The 18,519-nt window shown below is 42.4% G+C and overlaps 1 protein-coding gene across 3 annotated transcripts in view; it reads left to right on the top strand.

Annotated features, from left to right (window-relative positions):
• The window catches only part of MOGAT3 (monoacylglycerol O-acyltransferase 3), a 61,402-nt gene that overhangs the window by 14,147 nt on the left and 28,736 nt on the right, over positions 1-18,519 (top strand). For all 3 annotated transcript variants that reach the window (XM_082255493.1, XM_082255494.1, XM_082255495.1), the window contains 3 exons: positions 5,231-5,326; positions 16,362-16,469; positions 16,576-16,646. In XM_082255493.1, the coding sequence (XP_082111619.1) occupies positions 5,254-5,326; positions 16,362-16,469; positions 16,576-16,646 (252 nt within the window). In that variant the 5' untranslated portion in view covers positions 5,231-5,253. The remainder of the gene's footprint in view (positions 1-5,230; positions 5,327-16,361; positions 16,470-16,575; positions 16,647-18,519) is intronic.

Below are 18,519 nucleotides of genomic sequence, written 5' to 3'. Positions count from 1 at the left end.
CCAATGTATTCAAAGGGGCAGGTGCTCAGACGTGATTGGCTATATCATCGGTTCCTTGCCTCATGTAAATTAATAGAGTGGATCACTTACCGGATCTTGTGGGTCCTACATGCCATATGGCATTAGGGCCACTTGAGCTTAATAGCCCCCTGGGCTGGAATGGCTTCCCCTTTAGGGTCCTGTGGGCTGGTAATGGCTCTTTAGGCTCTGGGGTAAACGACCAGGTGGTATAATAGGAGAAGGAGAAATAGGCTCCAGATAGTGTAGTATTTATGAGTAAAATAGTTTATTTCCCATAAATCGGGTTCAAATGCAAATCAAACAAATGACTGGTGGTCAGCGGTGCGGGCTGCGTGTCCTCCTTGCAGAGTGGCGAGCGGGCTTCCGGCTTGCGTTCCACCTACATGACGTAATGACGCTATGCGGTCCAAACTGACACGTTTCGTCACTTTCGGTGACGTCTTTAGAGTCACAGAGGTTGGAATGGATATTGCTATCCATTAGGGTTTAATCAGCAAGCGCTGTATTTGGCCTTTTAACAAGACCAATAATTTTTCATCCTACCCTTATCCTACAGCAGCTGCTTACCCCATTTATTTACTTTCAGGCACGCAGGATATATATTATATATTTTTTTCTACATATATTAATCATTTAATACATTTCCTTAGCGCGGGGAATATACTTTGTATATTTTTCTATACACAAGGGTAAAGCTCAACACCATCCAGCAATGATACTAGGCAGGCCTTGGGTTTAAATAGGCCTTTGGGCACCAGGATCAGTGGACGAGTCTATATGTCCACTTATGCGCTGTGGCACGTGCGTTGGAATCGAATCCTTGCAAGTTCAGTTACACACCCTCTGTACTTGATCCAGTGACAGTTGTAAAATTGTGACTTTACATCATTTTCAAAGGTCAATAGGACATATAGAGAGTGAGAATCTCCCCAGCGGGTACACACAGAGTAAAATTTAACCTGACAGAGATTCTAAACCTTCCATGCTCTATACAAAACTAATGATAATCCTTTTGGCTGGATATATTTTTTCAATTCTCATGTATATTGAATCAGTCTTTTGCTACATATGTGGAAGTACTACAGAGAATGCTGTCTTTTACATATAATGTAAATAGATGCTGAGGAAGTAGGAGTAAAGTCCATTGAGACCTTGATCCCAATATGTGTATCAATAACAAGTGCCAAAGTCCAGAAATGATTAGATAAAAGGGGAATCAATGCCAGATGGCGCATGCCCTTGTTAATTTATCTGTATGAAACCACAATCTGCTTCATGCTGACTTCTCATTCATAAGCAAACCTAATCTGAAAGTTCAAATTAAAACTTCAAGCAAAAAAAAAATATATTGCAGTGTAACAGTCCTTAGAATTAGTCACTGCATTTGTTTCCTTTTTAAATCTTTTTTCTTCTTGAGATTACACTTAACAATATCCGTCTTCTCCAAAAAGAATTCCACTACTTCAGTGTTTTTTAACCTTTTTTCAGTTGTGGCACCCCATTCACAGATGTAAAAAAAAAATAGTTTTACGTATCACCGCATTATCCACACACATAGGACACCCAACATTAGAGGTGATTTATTCTTCCAATGCATGCTGGTACTGACTAGTATTCCAGCGTTTCTCTTTCCCCTCATTTTCTCTTCTTCTCTTGGCTAATGTGATCCCAGTGCTGGTGGAGAGGGACAAACAAGGAAGTCCTCGGGCATCCGATATTCACCCTATCAATCTATGATGTCATTGGTTTTTAGGACACTGACATGGTGTCCAAAGTTGTAATGCTGCACAATAAAAACCTGTAGCCTCGTGTAGCAAAAAAGCAGGCTTGATCCATATGCTGGCCTGTTGACATTTTTTGGGCAATTAGGGGCAATTTTCTAGGCATTTTCCAAAGGCACCTAGAAAAAAATCAGCATCCTGGTTGAAATTAAATCAATTTTACCTCTGAAAAGGCTTTGCCTTGCCTGCAATGTGGCAATTCCCTGGAGAACAGGGTTTCTTTATCTATGACCGTGTACACTTTTCCCCAAAACGTTTGGACACTTTGAGGCAATTTTTTGGCATTTTTCCAAGGCACCCTTGAAGAACCCAGAAGGCACCCATTGGTGCCACTGCAAACTGGCGGAAGAAGGCTCACCACTTAATGATCTTGTAATCTGTTTTTCATGAAATATTTCTTACTGTGTTTTTCTGCTTTCTTGTAATGTATTTCGTGAGCTGCTGAACCTCTTCTTTTCCCTCCTCACCTCTGTTTGTTTGGAGCAGGCAGTGCATTTTTGTAGGCAGGTGCAACTTGGCCTCCATTCGGTAGGTGGCGCTGTGCCGCTATACCAATGTAGTGGGATCTTTAGAGGGAAAATACTCCTTGAGAGATCCTATAGTTGTCACAGAGGTTGCAGCTGTCTGGTTGGCTTCTGATGACTTCTGGCAGCCATCTTGGTGTGTGACTCTATACGTTAGGGTGCCCATACCATTCAGGCACACCTGTGGAGCGTGTGGATAGGTGAGGGACAGAGACCCTGTTTGTCAGGTAGAGTTAAAAATGCAGGAAGAGGTTCTTGATCGAGCAGGGTTAGTGCACTTGTTTTATACAAGCATTCTGCTACCTGGACCAGAAATTGGGAAACCTCTTCAGCAGTGTTGCTTTCTTATACTGCGGTCTACCACTCCTCTAGCAGAAGCAGTACTCTCTGGTACCCCAGGCTAAGCCTGGAGCACTGCCCCACTGCAATACTGTGCCATTGCTGAATATTAAACTGTTGCAACACTGTGCCATTGCCAAGTAATTTAATTCTGCAATACTGTGCCATTGCCAAGTAATTTAATGCTGCAATACTGTGCCTTTGCTAAGTGTTATATTGCAACTGTATGAACATTCTACAGCTTGTTACTTGAATAACAGTGCCTATAGCTACTATCTGCAAATACCTCTGTTAACCCTATTACAATATGCAAGATATTATACAACATACCGAACTGTGTGTGCAATCTCTCCCATATTGGGTACTACAGCCCTAGGCCCTGCCCACATATTAGTTGTGGTCATGTGCACTGCTCTATGCACACTGCACATCCCATGATCCCTAATCCATCTAGTTTATTGTGTAGCACCCTCAGTGTTTCTTTGAGTAGATACATTTAGTTTGGCTCTATAGACAGAGGAGCAGGGGTTATTTGGTTTAGACTGTGAAGTGCTTCAAAGCTGTGGCTCTGTAATCTACCCCTAGCTTCTGGAACTCACTGGATAGTTCTGGAACTTAGAGGGTGGGGGGACAGAGTAGACAAGGGCAATTAGTTTCAGTCCGAATCTAAATTTGGACACATTTTTGGTTATTCTGGGATTTGGATGTATTTTCCCCCCAAAGCACCCTGGGCCGGAGGTTGTGGGGAGGAGGTCCCCCTGCCCCAAAGCACCTCCTCTCATGTTGAGGGCATGTGACCTGGTATGGTTCAGGAGGAGGGGTGTTTGCTCACCCCACCCCCCCTTTCCTAGTCTGCCAGGCTGCATGCTCAGGTATGTATTGGGGTGGGGGGGGGCATATGCCATTTATAAAAAATAAAAAAAATTGGCATAGGGTTTCCCTTAAAACCCATACCAGACCTGAAGGGTTGTGAAGGACATGGTGGCCAGCTTCCCGGCCCGTTCCCTAACAACCAGCTATTCTTCACATAGAAATTTGGATCAGTTGATCATTTTTCAATCGATCCAAATTGGAATCATTCAGAAAATTTGGAATTCGTAAGAAAATGAAATAACAAAACATAACTAAATGATTTCCAAAACAAATTAACAAAGCAAAATTAGTAACATACCGAATCTATCCTAAACTAAACTAAACTAAACAAATTTTTCCATTCTGCACATGTCTAAAACGGAGGCTGCAGCCTGAATATTTATTGAGTTCCCACCAATCCCTGAGGAGGCAAAGCTCAGTAGGTGGGGGAACAACCAATAAATAGTCAGAAGCCTGGAAGTCAAGGAAAAGAGTACAGGGTCCAGTCACATGGAGGGGACCCCTGTGCTGGGGCGCTCTGACCCTGGGCAGGAGGAAGGCCAGGAGTAGGAGAGAGCGAGAGGAAGAGAGGAGTAGCTGGAAGCCTCACACCCTTTACCAACCTCAGCTAGGCTTATCTGAGGCCAGTCTGATAGGTAGACCCGGCCTGTGTGCCCATACAGCAGCCACTTGGATTCCAGGAACTACTAAAAGGGACTGAGTAAGCAATTTCCATTTGAATTTACCCCAAGCCTGTACAGGGAGGACAGTAAGGCTGCCATACTTTACATGTCTAGGACCAGGGGCCAACTCAAAGCAGCCAAAAGCAATCCCATTTCTCTAGCTTTGGACAGCAGTAGCCAGGTGCTTTGGCATTCCTGCAAGGTTTAGCAACTGCATCTTCAGTTTGGAACCTTTTTTGTTGCTATATTAGCTGCGCCATCACTCCCATGAGTGAACAGCACATGTGAAGTCAGTTCTTATCAGCCAGAGACATTAGCAAGTCCTCAAGAGTTGATTCAAGTTCAGTTCTGGGCATCCTATGCATCCCCATTTCCTGTACAAGGTAACCCCTAAATAAACAAAACCAAAAGCCCTGGACTTTTTATTGAGCCTTTGAAAAAAGTGTGAACATTCCTGTTGCCTGGCTATGTGGAAGGGGAAAGACAGTAAATCCAGTGGCTCCTATGGGAGTAAGTGCTACAATTGCACAGTAATGAATGTCTCCCACCCCTCCATCATTTATGCAATGTAAAAATTCAGTAAATAACATACTGGAAAGAAAAAATGTACTTATCAACACAAAGGTTTGTCACAGAAAACTTCAGAAATCATGGTCTCCATGGCTGTCTTCATCCAACCTAGGCTCAGTTTTTTATCGTGGAGCTTCTTGAGAACTATTATAGTAGAGAAACTCTCCTTAGCTCAATGGCTTTTTGGATGAGGTATTATGACACGTGTTTCCTCTAGACTCTGCTACCTTTACTTGGCTGGTATAAAGTTCTGATCTGCAATGACATGAATGGGCTAAGCATAGGAACTGGCATTACTATCTCCTATTGATAAGAATTTGTACATTTGCTGTAATCTGACTTTTGTTGTGAGCTGTGTAATGGGATAAGACATACTGCTATATGTGGCTATATGTGGCTATATATTGTATTCTGACTGCTTTTTATGATGGCATGGTAAATTTGTTTCTTTTATGGGCAGGTGACATACAAATAAGATTCGGTATGGAGGACTCTGTAAGGAAACATATCCTGGCCATCAGTGTGTTTCAATGGGTGTTGACCTTTCTCCTAATGGGTGAGTGGATCTTCAATGTCATGTGCAGTGTGCCAATTGTGAATTAAAAATCAGGACACACATCATCTAAACTTAGATCACTCTCACAATCAGTGGGAGGCTATGACCTGCAGCACTCAGCAACCTCTCTGTGGTTGTCTGACACGCAAACAAATCCCTCTGCAAACACAAACCGACTTTCTCCCCTAGGTCTTAAAATTTAATTCAGCAGGCCTAACACCTCCTCAGAAGTTCAGTCTTTTTTAATTCCACCTTGGGTCAGACCTCAGAGGCATATAGTCATCAAAGGAACTTTACTGACTTCTGGCAGTCCTTCTACATGAGAATTTTTAAAAACTTCCCAGGGCACGGAAAACCCCTGGAGGAACATGGTTCCTTGTCCATATTCCATGAGGACAAGAGACTCTTGTCCTAACCAATGACACCACAGAGCCCCAAGTTCACTACCTGGTCATCTCTCGTCTCGACTACTGAAACTCCTTCCTCATTAGGTTACCTTTTAATAGGCTATCCCCCCTTCAGTCCATCATTCATGCTGCTGCCAGACTCAACCATCTTACCAACCATTCAGTGTCTGCTACCTCTCTCTGCCACCCAACAAATTAATTCAAAATACTAACAACTTACAAAGCCATATACAACGCGGCCCCAAGCTATATCACTAACCTTGTCTCAAAATACCAACCAAATTGTTATCTGCTCTCCTCCCAGGACCTCCTGCTCTCTAGCCCCCTTGTCACCTCCTCCCATGCTTGCCTCCAGGACATCTCCAGAGCCTCTCCCATCCTCGAACTCCCTACCCTAATCTGTCCAAGCAATATATCACACAGAACTGGCAGGTAGTGTGTGAGTCAGCACTCATTGTCAGCTATAAGGTGGACCATAAGGGATCAATACCAGGGGGGAAAAAACAACATATACTCAAAACAAAATTAGGTAAGAATTAGTCCATACAGTCCATGGTAGTAAGGGATATCAGGGAGAAGTCCGCAGGACGGATGGATCCACAGGTGGGTGGGGATTGCACGCACACAGTCACCGGCAACTCATCAGCAGGAAATGGGATTTTCCTCAGACACAAACAAAAAAAGCAGAAAGAGGGTTCCTGGGTCAGTGTGATAGTAAAAACAAGTAATACTTTATTCAGATACACTTATATAAAAGTATCTTGCAAGCTGCACACAGGGATGAGAAGATCGCTGTGGGGATAAGCTTGGACCCGCTGTATGGAGGTATACAACCCACGGTGTCTCCCACTCTCACACCCGCTCTAACAGAGCTAGCAAGAGACCAAATCAGGATGGGGGCGCCGCCTCCTTCTTCAGGCAAACCTCTGCAGGAGAAAATTGCAATTGATCAGATTAATTCCTTTCTGTCTTGCAGAGATACTACATTTGCTAATTTATTTTTTGGAACCCTCATCCCTGCATCTCCAATTGCCTCCAAACCCAATTCCCCCCTTCCTCTAATAACACCACACACGTTTAAATTTCAATTGTATATGCGTAAATTGTTTTATAAATTGGGAGATCTACTGACATCAGAAAATCATCAATGGTGGGACATTATTTTTCTTAACAAGTATCTCGAGACCAGAGTTGAAATTGACACCCAGAGGTCTTAGAGTGTATAAGAGTTGTGTATAAGAGTTGTTCCTTCCTTGATTCAGACAATGGATAAAGGTCATTATCCAGCAGAGGACCAGAAAATTAGCCAAATATAAGTCTGAGATTGAGATACAGTATCCTCCTTTTGTCTGATGGATAGATGGTTTACTAATTTACTTCAGAAAATAGTTGAAAAAAAAATAAGATTTTGGCCAAGAAAATCAAGAAATTAAATACGGATCTAGAGGATTTTCATAATGATAGAGTATACACCTGGGTGATGCACAGACGTAGGATGAGACAGGTGCCTATGGCAGGTTACCGGAATTCATTACCTAGCCATCTGCATCCCCCAAAAAAACCTCTGACCAATAATGGCAATTCCAAGAGTCAATGTCCCAAACTCCCTCTGAAAGGCTATCCACTTCTAGCCACAAATAGGGCCAGCAATAAAGGTGAAACTCCCTCTAACAGTTCAGACAGTATAGCTACAGCTGAGAACACCAGGGAGAATATTGTTTTGACATTCCCCACCTATGCATGGGAGGTGAACACCCCGGTATCATCCTGTCTCTTTGCGTCCACCAGGGCAGCCATCAGAAATTTTGGGGCCCCTTACACAGATTTAGGCCTGGGCCCCTCCGGGCCTGACCACCAACATTTCGCAGAGCCCGCCCTCTGGCCGTCCCACCGAATCTGCCCACTGGCCATCCCACCGAGTCCTTCAGTGCACCCACTTCATTTTTAACACATTTACAACTTAATATATGAAAATTAATTCAAGCCAGCAAGGAGACATCCAAATCCTGCAAAGAGACAGCCTCATATATTCAGCCAAGAGACATCTCAATCCAATAGAGACAGCCTCATATATTCAGCAAAGAGACATCCCAATCCAGTAAAGAGATTGCCTCATATATTCAGCAAAGACCCATCCCAATCCAGTAAAGAGACCGCCTCATATATGCAGCAAAGAGACATCCCGGTCCAGCAAAGAGACAGCTTAAAATTTTCAGCAAAGAGACAGCGCAATCCAGCAAAGAGACATACCTTCAGCTGCAGACATCCCTCTGCAGCCGCCCTGCTTTAGCAATTGCTAGTTAGTACAGCAGCAACAACTTAATCTCGTTGGTTGGGGCCTGGGCGGCTGGGCCCCTTGGAATGCCCGGGCCCCCTACATGTGTATGGGCTGTCCCCCTCTGATGGCTGCCATGGCGTCCACTAACAATAACATCATTACTGTCTTGTCCCATTCCATACAAAGCAGCTCCCAGTACTCATTAGAATCTTGTCACACTTCTCCTGACTTATCTGCTGAGGGCTTACAAGCTATCACAGGAACACTAGTGCCCATAGACGGCCCCTGATGATAGCATGCCAGCCCTGTTGGATGATTTTTTTAGTCTGCACCCAACCTCTCTGCCCAGTGGAGAAGACTGCAAAAAAAAAAAGAAAGAGTAGAGGCAGACGAGGTGGGAAGCGTAAACAAAAAGCACCACAGGAAACTACCTCAGATACCATAAAAATATTTAATTGATCATCCCACATTTTATCCATAGAGGAAATCTCTATCCTTAAAAAAGGTTTGAATTTTGCTCCGTCTAGTTCTCCCAAGCTCTTCAGAGATTTAATTAGTTTTACTCGTAAATTAACCTTAAAACAATTCTTTTATATAAATGATTCTTCTTCCTCTAAAGCTACCCCTGCATCTCCTATAAAATATGGGCAGTTTTGGGACTTTAAATGAGACACCGGCAGGTTTTGCTCTGTGTCTCCATCCCTGTATATGACAAAACTGAAAAAAAAGGGGGACTAAAAAAGGTGTGTGGAAAACAGCCGACCCCTAGCTTGATATACTTACCCACCAGTCTGCTAACAAACCAAATAAACCTGTCCAACAATGTAGGTTAAAAACAGGGGTTTGGTTAACACACATTTGCAAACAAATGAGTAAGCTGCAAGGCCTCTCCACGGCACCCTGTGTATCTTGCAGTCCTAACACTACTTAACCTCAGTGTCTCCACAATGGAAGCACATGAATGCTGATGGATGGATGGGAAACAGGTGGGCTTGGAGATAGCCCGATCCTTCCCCACCTGCTCCCATCCATCACTGGTATTGAAAAAAATAATGGCTGTGTAATAGCCATGGGGTGCAAACTAAAAAATAACCAGCTGGGAAGCACACACCTCCATCCCTTTAGTATAGGTAGTAAAGACAAATTGGGACTTTAAATGAGACACCACCATATAAAGCACAGCGTCTCCATCCCTGATAACATATAAAACATGGGCAGTTTTGGGACTTTAAATGCATCTCCTTCTCCCACCACTGATTCTGGAGTGTGGAATGCGGACGATACTAAAACTCTTGAGACTCTCAAAGAACTTCAGGTGGAACAAATATGTGAGGAATACCCCCCTACATACCCATGTCATATGCCCTGATTGCACATACAACTTTCAAATCACCTTCTACTTTTTATCCTTCACATGCGAAAAGTTCTTTTATAGATTCATTTTATCATGTAACTTTTGCTGAGCTACGTCATTTGTGTGATTCTACCAGGCTCAATAGTTTTAAACACCATCACCTCAACCCCAGAGGGAGGTTGGCTCTAGAAGCTTTAGCTAACAATCATGATGACCTTTTTGTGAAACAGACAGATAAGGGGGGAGGAGTAGGTATTCAAAATAGATCTGACTACATCAAAGAGTCCGAAAGACGGTTGTCAGACATTGAAATGAAAGGGGCTAGCGCTTAGGATCACTTATTCCGGTAATTACGGGTATATAAAAATTAAAATGTATAAATAAGCTGCTGCTGGTAAAAAAGGGGGTACCTTTCAAACAATAGAATCACAAAGTACCTGCACTGCTTAGAACCTTAAAACATATGATCAAATGAATAATTGTGCTGAATTTATACTCATCAGTGATGTACTTAAAGTGCTCGTGCATAAACTGTGTCAAATGTAATTATAATACAATCATTATACATAAATATGTTGTACAAAATATAAATATCAAAAAGTGAATAAATATATTCCAAAATTAATTCTTATGTGAAAAAATAGTGCATATAATCATCTTTCAGTAATTAAAATAATAGTCTCTGTGCTCATAAAAGTGCCACGTGCTCATACAAAGTGACGGTGCTCAGTCCTAGTGAGTAGGTGCTCCCCTCTCAGTTCCCCACTCACCAGAAGCTGAGTAAAATGAAGCCTTATAAGTAATCCTAGGTGATGACCACCTCTATGGATCGCCAGCCAGAGAGTTGTAGTTGTCCCCTGCCGCTCACTGCATCCAGATATTGCTCACAAGTTTCATGAAAAGAAAAGTGCCATCATCGTGTAGTATTTCAAAACACTTTATTCTTCACGCAAAATAAAAAGATACACAAAATTGCAGGAATATGTCCGCCTAAAACAATCCCACGGGCCGCCAAACAAATGGCCGTGTGGTTCACCCGTGTATCCGCAAGCCGGAAGCCGGAAGTTGGATGTGGCCAGACGTGACGTAGTACGTATTCGGACGGCTTGACGCATTTCGCTCCGCCAATCAGAGCGTTATCAAAAGACTGTTGTCAGACATTGAAACTTATATTAGATTTCCTAAGGGTATTTCCTGGATACTTTCAAATCTGAATTAAAACCCCTAGTAGACCAGGCATATAGAGATAAGGTCATCAATTCAGGAGAATATCAATTCTTGTATAAGGAACTTTATAAACACCCGTACTTCTATCATCTGCCAAAGGTGCACAAGGATCCCCCTTGTCCACCTGGGAGGCCAATCATTGTGCCTATGGATAGGATTGCGAGCGATCTGTCCCAATATGTAAATTGCTTTTTGAAACCTATAGTTCAGTTCCTACCAGATTCCCCGTTGCACTACACATTGGAGAGTTCCTACACTTGTCTCTCTCTTGATGTGACTTCCTTGTACACATCAATCCCACATGAAGTTGGAACCTAACCTACATCACCTACAGGCCCAGTTCATCTTGGATTGTATGCAATTCTGCTTGGAGCACAACTACTTTAAGCATCTTTACAATCCGCAGGTGCATGGCACTGCCATGGGTGCTTCCTTTGCACCTTGTTATGCCAATCTCATTATGGGTTGGATGGAGGAGTCATGCATCTGAAGAAGTAACCCCTTTGCATGTCAGATTGTCTTATACAGAAGATACATCAAAGACGTGATTGTTATATGGGATGGTCCTCCCTCTTCTTTTTACCCTTTTGTCCAGTACTGTAACAACAATAAAATGGGCATCTCCTTTACTCATGTATATGATCCTCAATCTCTTGTGTCTTTGTACCTCAAATCATTCCATGCAGAGGGCTGGATTGTGTCTAAGACACATTTCTCCATTTCGAGAGCTGCCACCACCCCAAATGGAAGCAGAATATCCCAAAATGCCATTTTTGTAGACTGAGAAAGAACTGCACTATAGATAATAACTACAAGGCAGACTTCAACTCCTAGTAAATACATTTTTAGACAAGGGATATCATTCTGACGTAGTTAAAAAAGCCTTTTTCACCAATCAGGATAAGTTGACAACTTCTGTTACTAGGTCAGAGGTCAAGTTCATTACCCAGTATCACAATCAACTCAAAAAGATGGAACACATCATTAGACGTCACTGGGGTATTTTTTTACAGGACCCGAAGTTAGCTCTGGTTTTGCCTAAGAGACAAAGGGTCATCTATCGCAAAACTAGAAGTGTGACAAATATGGTAGCCCCAAGTAGAATTCCTTACTGTACTACTTCAGTCAGAATATTTCCACGTTTTTCAATCTGACGGTATGTTTCAGTGTAAAAAAATCTGATGTAAAATGTGCCGGTTTGTCCAGCACCGCCAGAAGAGTTTTAAAGATAGTTCAGGCAAAAGCTATCATCAAGAAATACTACAGTTGCTCAACAGAATTTGTTATATATATTGTTTGACTTGACTTCTATATGTAGGCTGCGACATTAAGGGTTAAAAGTCTGGGTGTTGGAGTCAGTCTCTCCTTGTTACTCCCGGGCCAAAAGATTCAAGAGGTTATGCCATAGGGAAACCTACTGGATTTTTACCTTGAATTCTCCGGTGCCTGAGGGTTTAAACGAAGAGATAAAAGTCAACATAATTCTATGATACCTGATTAATTTGAAGGTAACAGTATTTCTCCTCTTTCCCCTCCCCCCCTTTCCCTCCCGATTTTTCATTATTTTCTCTTTCCTCCCCTCCCATCTCCCCTTTTTTTTACCCCCCTACTTTTTTTTTTTTTTTTTTTACATTTGTTGCCATTTTCAGCCATTCATTTTATATTTGTTCTTATTGATACTTATTGATACATTTAGTCTGTGTATATATCCGTCGCACTTTAGATATGCTGATAAGAATTATCACCTGGTGTGTATCTTGATGAATTTATCATTTGTATTTTTTAGTGTAATTATTCATGTAATGAATATAATAGGTTATTTTACTTCATGTCACCTTTTATATAGTTATTAATACATTTTTTACCACCTATTATAAAATACTATCATAGATGTGTTACGATGCAGCCATTCACTTGGATCAGATGACATTTTTAAGGATTTTCTGTAATAATGCCATTTTACTTTATTCTATTTTGTATACTTTTTACCTCGTTGCCCGCTGTTCTATAGGTAAACTTGAGGTAAACTTGTGCCAAGCTATATGACAGTTATAAATGTTGGAGATTGAATCACAGCTATAAAAGTATTACGCCTGGTCTCCGTGCTGATTGGATGTTTTCTGATTCCGTCCAGACGGTATAAATTTTCCTCTCTAGAGGGGGCAGGTTTGCCTGAAGAAGAAGGCGGCACCTCAGAAAGGTGTTGCAGCCCACCCCTGTTCTGATTTGGTCTCTTGCTAGCTCTGTTAGAGTGGGTGTGAGAGCTGGAGATGCCGCCGGTTATATACTTCCATAGGGCGAGTCAGAGTTTATCCCCACAGCGGTTTTCTCATCCCTCGGGATGGCTGGCTGCTTGATTGGTGATCCACATCTACCCTGTGCGCAGCTTGCAAGATACTTTTATGCAAGTGTATTTGAATAAAGTATTACTTATTTTTACTATCACATTGACCCAGGCGCCCCCTTTCTGCTGTTTTTGTTTACCCTAATCTGTCCGACTATCTCCTACTCTGTCCAATTTTACACAATCACTGAAAACCCTTCTCTTCAGATCAGCTCACCCCCCACAGTTATTCCCTTTTGTATCTCTTGACCCTTCCTCTTAGATTGTAAGCTCTAATGAGCAAGGCCCTCTGATTCCTTTTGTATTAAATTGTATTGTACTGTCTGCCCTTATGTTGTAAAGGGTTGTGTAAACTGTTGGCACTATATAAATCCTGAATAATAATAATAAGATTAACCGGTTGCCGACCGCCGCACGACTATATACTGCGGCGGTCAGCCCCGCCTGTCACTGACTTGCGAGCCTATCGCGGGCGGGCGCGCGCCCGCCGAGGCGCGCGCCCGCCGCGGCTCGTTCACAGGCAAGTCAGTGCGTGTGACCGGCGGACTCGATGTCCCCCAGTCACACTGCGATCGCTCCTGTGAAGGGAGAAAGACAGAGCAGCTTGTGTAAACAAGCTGCCTGTCAGTTCTCCCTGTGTAAAAGTAAAGATCTGACCGTTCTACTATGTAGAACGGTTGATCTTTGCTTTTACACCAATAGGAATGTCCCTACACAGTAGAAAGCACGCCCCTAGGACACACTTAACCCCTCCCTGTCCAATAAAGTTAACCCCTTCCCTGCCAGTGTCATTTTTGCAGTAACAGTGCATATGTATAGCACTGATTACTGCAGTAATGTCACTGGTAACCCCAAAAGTGTCAAAAATGTCAGTCAAGGGTCCGATCTGTCCGCCGCAATGTCGCAGTACCGAAAAAAAAATCGCAGATCGCCGCCATTACGCGTTAAAAAAAAAAACACCAAAAATGACAAAAATCTTTCTCTTTGTTAGTAAACGCGATAACTTTTGCGCAAACCAATCAAAATACGCTTTTTGCGATTTTTTTTACCAAACATAGGTAGCATAAAACAAATTGGCCGAAAAATGTTAAAAAATTTTGATTTTTACTTTTTTTTTTGGGGAATTTCATATAAAAAAATGTGAAAAATATTGTTATTTTTGCAAAATTTACGCTCTTTTTTTGTTTATAGCGCGTGATCAAAAAATCGCACAGGTGATCAAATACCACCAAAAGAAAGCTCTGTTTGTGGGAAAAAAAGGACGTCAAATTCGTTTAGGTACAGCGTCGCACGACCGCGCAATTGTCCGTTAAAGTCACGCAGTAAAAAATCGCAAAAAAACCCCTGGTCCTTTAGCAGCCAAATCCTCTGGGGCTTAAGTGGTTAATAATAACTGCTTAAATGGCAGACCTAGTTATCTCATATCATACATAAAAAAGTGTTACTCCTCTGAATACCACCAAAAAATGACCTTCACACGTCAACAACTACAAGAGGAATTCTTTCTCCTGATTGTGGAGAATTTTTCCTAAGTTGGAAGGTAAATTAGGGTCAAATCTCCTAAAGGCCTGGTAACACCTCTTACATATAAAATTAACCAAGCTGCACTGATCAAAAGCTGGATGGGTTTCTCCAGCACTGCTCTTAAAATAAAGAAGTGTTTCTCAACTCCAGTCCTCAGGGCACACTAATAGGCCAGGTAGTGGATGCGAGCCTGCGTACCCCCTTCTAGATGTCCATCTAGTATCCACATATAGTGGACTGGTTACCTCCGTTCCAAATGTATCTTCGGGGTATCTTCCCACTCCAGCATCCATCCATGTATGGGTGACCAATTCATCAAGGGGCAGGGATCCAAAGCATATAAAATGCCCCTACAGCTGGCCCGTCATGTATTCTGGGTTCCCACATCTCGCTGGTTTCTTGTCAGATTGAACACATTGTCCTTCCGGTGCTCAGAGAGATGTCTCCTTCAAGTGAGAGAACAGCTGATCCTAGACCTGGCTGTGACGTTTCGGTACGTCAAGCGTACCTTCGTCGGGACGCTTCCCCACACTCATATGTCTTAAATAGAAACCTTCTGAGGGGTGCCATACGTAATGCAATTAACTTAAAGTGACAGTGCATTTTTTTGGCATTATTTTAGCTGTGCTCAATCATTTCAGCTACTTTCTTGAGATTCATTACTGTGCAGCTACACAGGTTCCTTAGCCTACAATGATCCAGACGTACTATTGTTGGCATGTGTTTTATGGGTGGGAAGGATTTCTTGTTTCAGTGCATGTGGCACACAATCTTTTTGATGAGATTTGATCATTTTTGATCACTTAATAAAATATATATGATTAATTACCAGCAAGTCTTTGTTATTGCTTATTATCTGCTTGGTTACCAGGGAATGTACCTTCATTCCTTGGTCCACTGATTTTTTGTCGATACTCTCTAGCAAGCATCCCCTTGACTGACACCTGTCCACTGACTCTTCCACTGAAGGGATGGCCCTCTCATGACAGGCCCCATGACGCAGATCTGTACTCACTGTGGGCAGAATCAGATCCTTTCCAGTGTCTCCCTTCCAGTCAGCTCTGCAGGACATCGGGGTTCAGCTCCTATCTGACTTTAAGGCCCTCAGGTTCGACTACCCAAGGCCGCGTGGCAGATTCTACAGAGGAGGGGCAGCCACCCTCTCCCTCTGGGACACCGCTCTCCAGCCGAAGATCCTGAGCACATGTGACCTTGGCATTTATACAGTCACCCAGCATGCACCGAGGCACTTTCCTCTGCCACTCACCAAGGCTGTAACACAGCCTGTGCCCTAACATGCCAGCTTTCCTCTCACTGTCTAACATGTCTCCCTATTGGACCAATGTGAAACATTTCAGACAAGCTGAGCTGTAGCTGAGCACCATGAGCAGACCCTACCAATGTAAAACTATACTCTCTTCTAGCACCTACGCACCTACTTTGGAGGTTGCTACAACAGGTATAGGACTCCAAAGGTCCCACAATGAAGCTTGCCATACATGGTTAGATTTTCATTTAAACATTTATGCAGAAATTCTGTAAAATTGTAACATTTTTTCTTGATATCATGGAGTCAACTAATTATGTTCAAAAGCCCTTAACCTTTCACCCAGACCTGCTACTTGAATGAATTCCCAAACATATTGTATTAAGCAGTTTTCATTATATCGTGTACTAATTTTCCCAGATAAAAACCATATTCATAGTTAGAATTTACTTGTAAGTACAATCAAACGCAAGCGTTGATTTGATCCCACTAACCGTTAGAAAATAAAACAAAAGTTCAGAAAATTGAAATTTTCAAACAAATTCTACTGGTATATGGCCACCTTTATAATATAAGAGAACTCTTTTTTTTTTTTACTGTGCAGTTCATGTTCTGCTCTTCTGTCTCCACCCAGGAACATTTTTCACCTTGCTGCTCATTTATCTCCTCTTTACCTCATTTTGGCTGTTTTCAGTGGTCTATTTCTCCTGGATGTTAATTGACTGGGACACGCCATCTCGAGGTAACAGTCTTTGATATATTTTTTTGATGCTCTGATACATACTCAGTGATATTCTCATAATATTTAGAATGCAGGACTAACTCGGTCTTGATTTTTTTCCTGGCAGGTGGTCGCAGAGTGCAATGGATAAGGAATTGGACAGTGTGGAAAAATTTTAGAGACTATTTCCCAATAAAGGTATTTATTTATTAACATTTGTATGTTCATACAACTAATTTTTATTTAAATTCCCTATGCATGTTTTAGGTGATCTTTGAATTTTGGGTTTTTAGTTTTGATTCTTAGACTTTGCCATTTTTGAGTTATGTAGAAAGGTCTGCGCAACAATCCACGTTAGTATGTACTTGTAGTGCTCACTCCCAAAAAGGCCCACTGAATGGTCCCAAGGTTCTTTCCCAAGCTACAGTATTCTCATATCCAGGCACACGGCCTCAGTCACTCTTCTGGCTCAATGAATAGTCTAGGGTTATCCTTTATAATGCTTTATTAAACTTGAACTTGGATGGGTTCAGGTTACCTGTGGGATACTCATGTAGGACAAAGTAGTAACTTGAGGACACTCAGCAGCAAATAATGGGCTGAACTACACAGGGACACTGTAAGGAATGTCCACCTTTCAACACAGGCTGGCACTGATGTATAAGGGATAGAAGTAGCACACAGTCACTGGGATCTCAAACAAGAAACACAAAGAAAGGCGCATCGACCTAGCGCATTATTCTCAATATGGGCTTTATTGTTAAAACATAAAAATGGCTACTCACAAGCAAAGGTATAAATCAATCACATCGGACTCAAAATCTTGTCCTATTAGGATGACGGCTGACGCGTTTCAAGGCATACGCCTCTTCCTCAGGGCTCTGAGGCTCCTTAGCCATCATCCTAATAGGACAAGGGACATTTGTATGGACTACTCTCGATACTCAAGATTTTGAGTCCGATGTGATTGATTTATACCTTTGCTTGTGAGTAGCCATTTTTATGTTTTAACAATAAAGCCCATATTGAGGATAATGCGCTAGGTCGATGCGACTTTCTTTGTGTTTCTTGTTTGCAGTATTGTTGGACTGCCCCAGTCCTTTTAGGCAGCAGGATCCTAGCCATCCAAGACGCCATTTTGAAAGTCTCGTGGACAGAGCAGTCAAGGAGTCGGCTTTTCTGAGCGCAGGAGATAGGTGGTTTATCCACCTTGTTTTTGACTGGGATCTCAAGCACTGGTCTGTACTCACAAATGTCTCAAGATAGTTGGATGCCTCCTTTAATTATCAGCCAGACATATTTCCTTTGGGCTCCTCAGACCAGATCCCTAGGTAAATCCCTCAGTCAGCTCCAGCAAAAATTCAATATATTAAGCCCCCTCAGGTTAAACGGCTGGGACCTTGATGAGCAAATGAAGAAGTACAGCTGGACGCCCCAGAAGGGCAGAAGCTCTTAAGGCTGGAAACGTCTCTTGGAAAAGAACCCCTCTACTCTAGGTCTCAAACTAGTTATGCACCGACTGGGCACCCTCCCCCAGGGATTGGCTGGGACCACATAAATATTCAACCTGTAGATCTGACGCTTCCAGCCCACTGCTTTCCAGAACTCACCAGAAAACATGGGGAAGCAGTCAATCACATAATCAGTGAAACTCAGAGCGGACCAAAAAATCAAATGCTGCTCCATTAATTACAGAGAAATTAGAGAACCAAATTTACCTAACCTAGCTAGCACCCAACTAGGAGGGTGCTGCAGGTAAATCTAGACTTTGGCGTCTCTTTCATTGACTATTTATACATTACAATCCGATTGTACCTAATAATACATAAAGTATGTAGGGTTATGGCCTGCTTTGGGTTCAGAAGGTGGAACCAAGTTCTGTGTGAATAAGGTGGAACCAAGTTCTTTGTGAATAATCTTTTCTCAGTCAAACATACAAAAACTACGGTTATGAAAACAAGACTAACTAAGATTATGAATACTTCTGTTAATGTTGAAGACATAGCAGTAGTGGTCCGTTTATGCCTCCTTGGGACAATTGTTAACACAAAGGACCAAGAAATAAAGAAAT

This window comes from Pelophylax lessonae, assembly GCF_965119305.1.
Source record: "Pelophylax lessonae genome assembly, chromosome: 4".
Lineage (NCBI taxonomy): Eukaryota > Metazoa > Chordata > Amphibia > Anura > Ranidae > Pelophylax > Pelophylax lessonae.
Note: the sequence above shows the minus strand (reverse complement) of the source record. Positions and strands in the feature narration are given on the sequence as shown.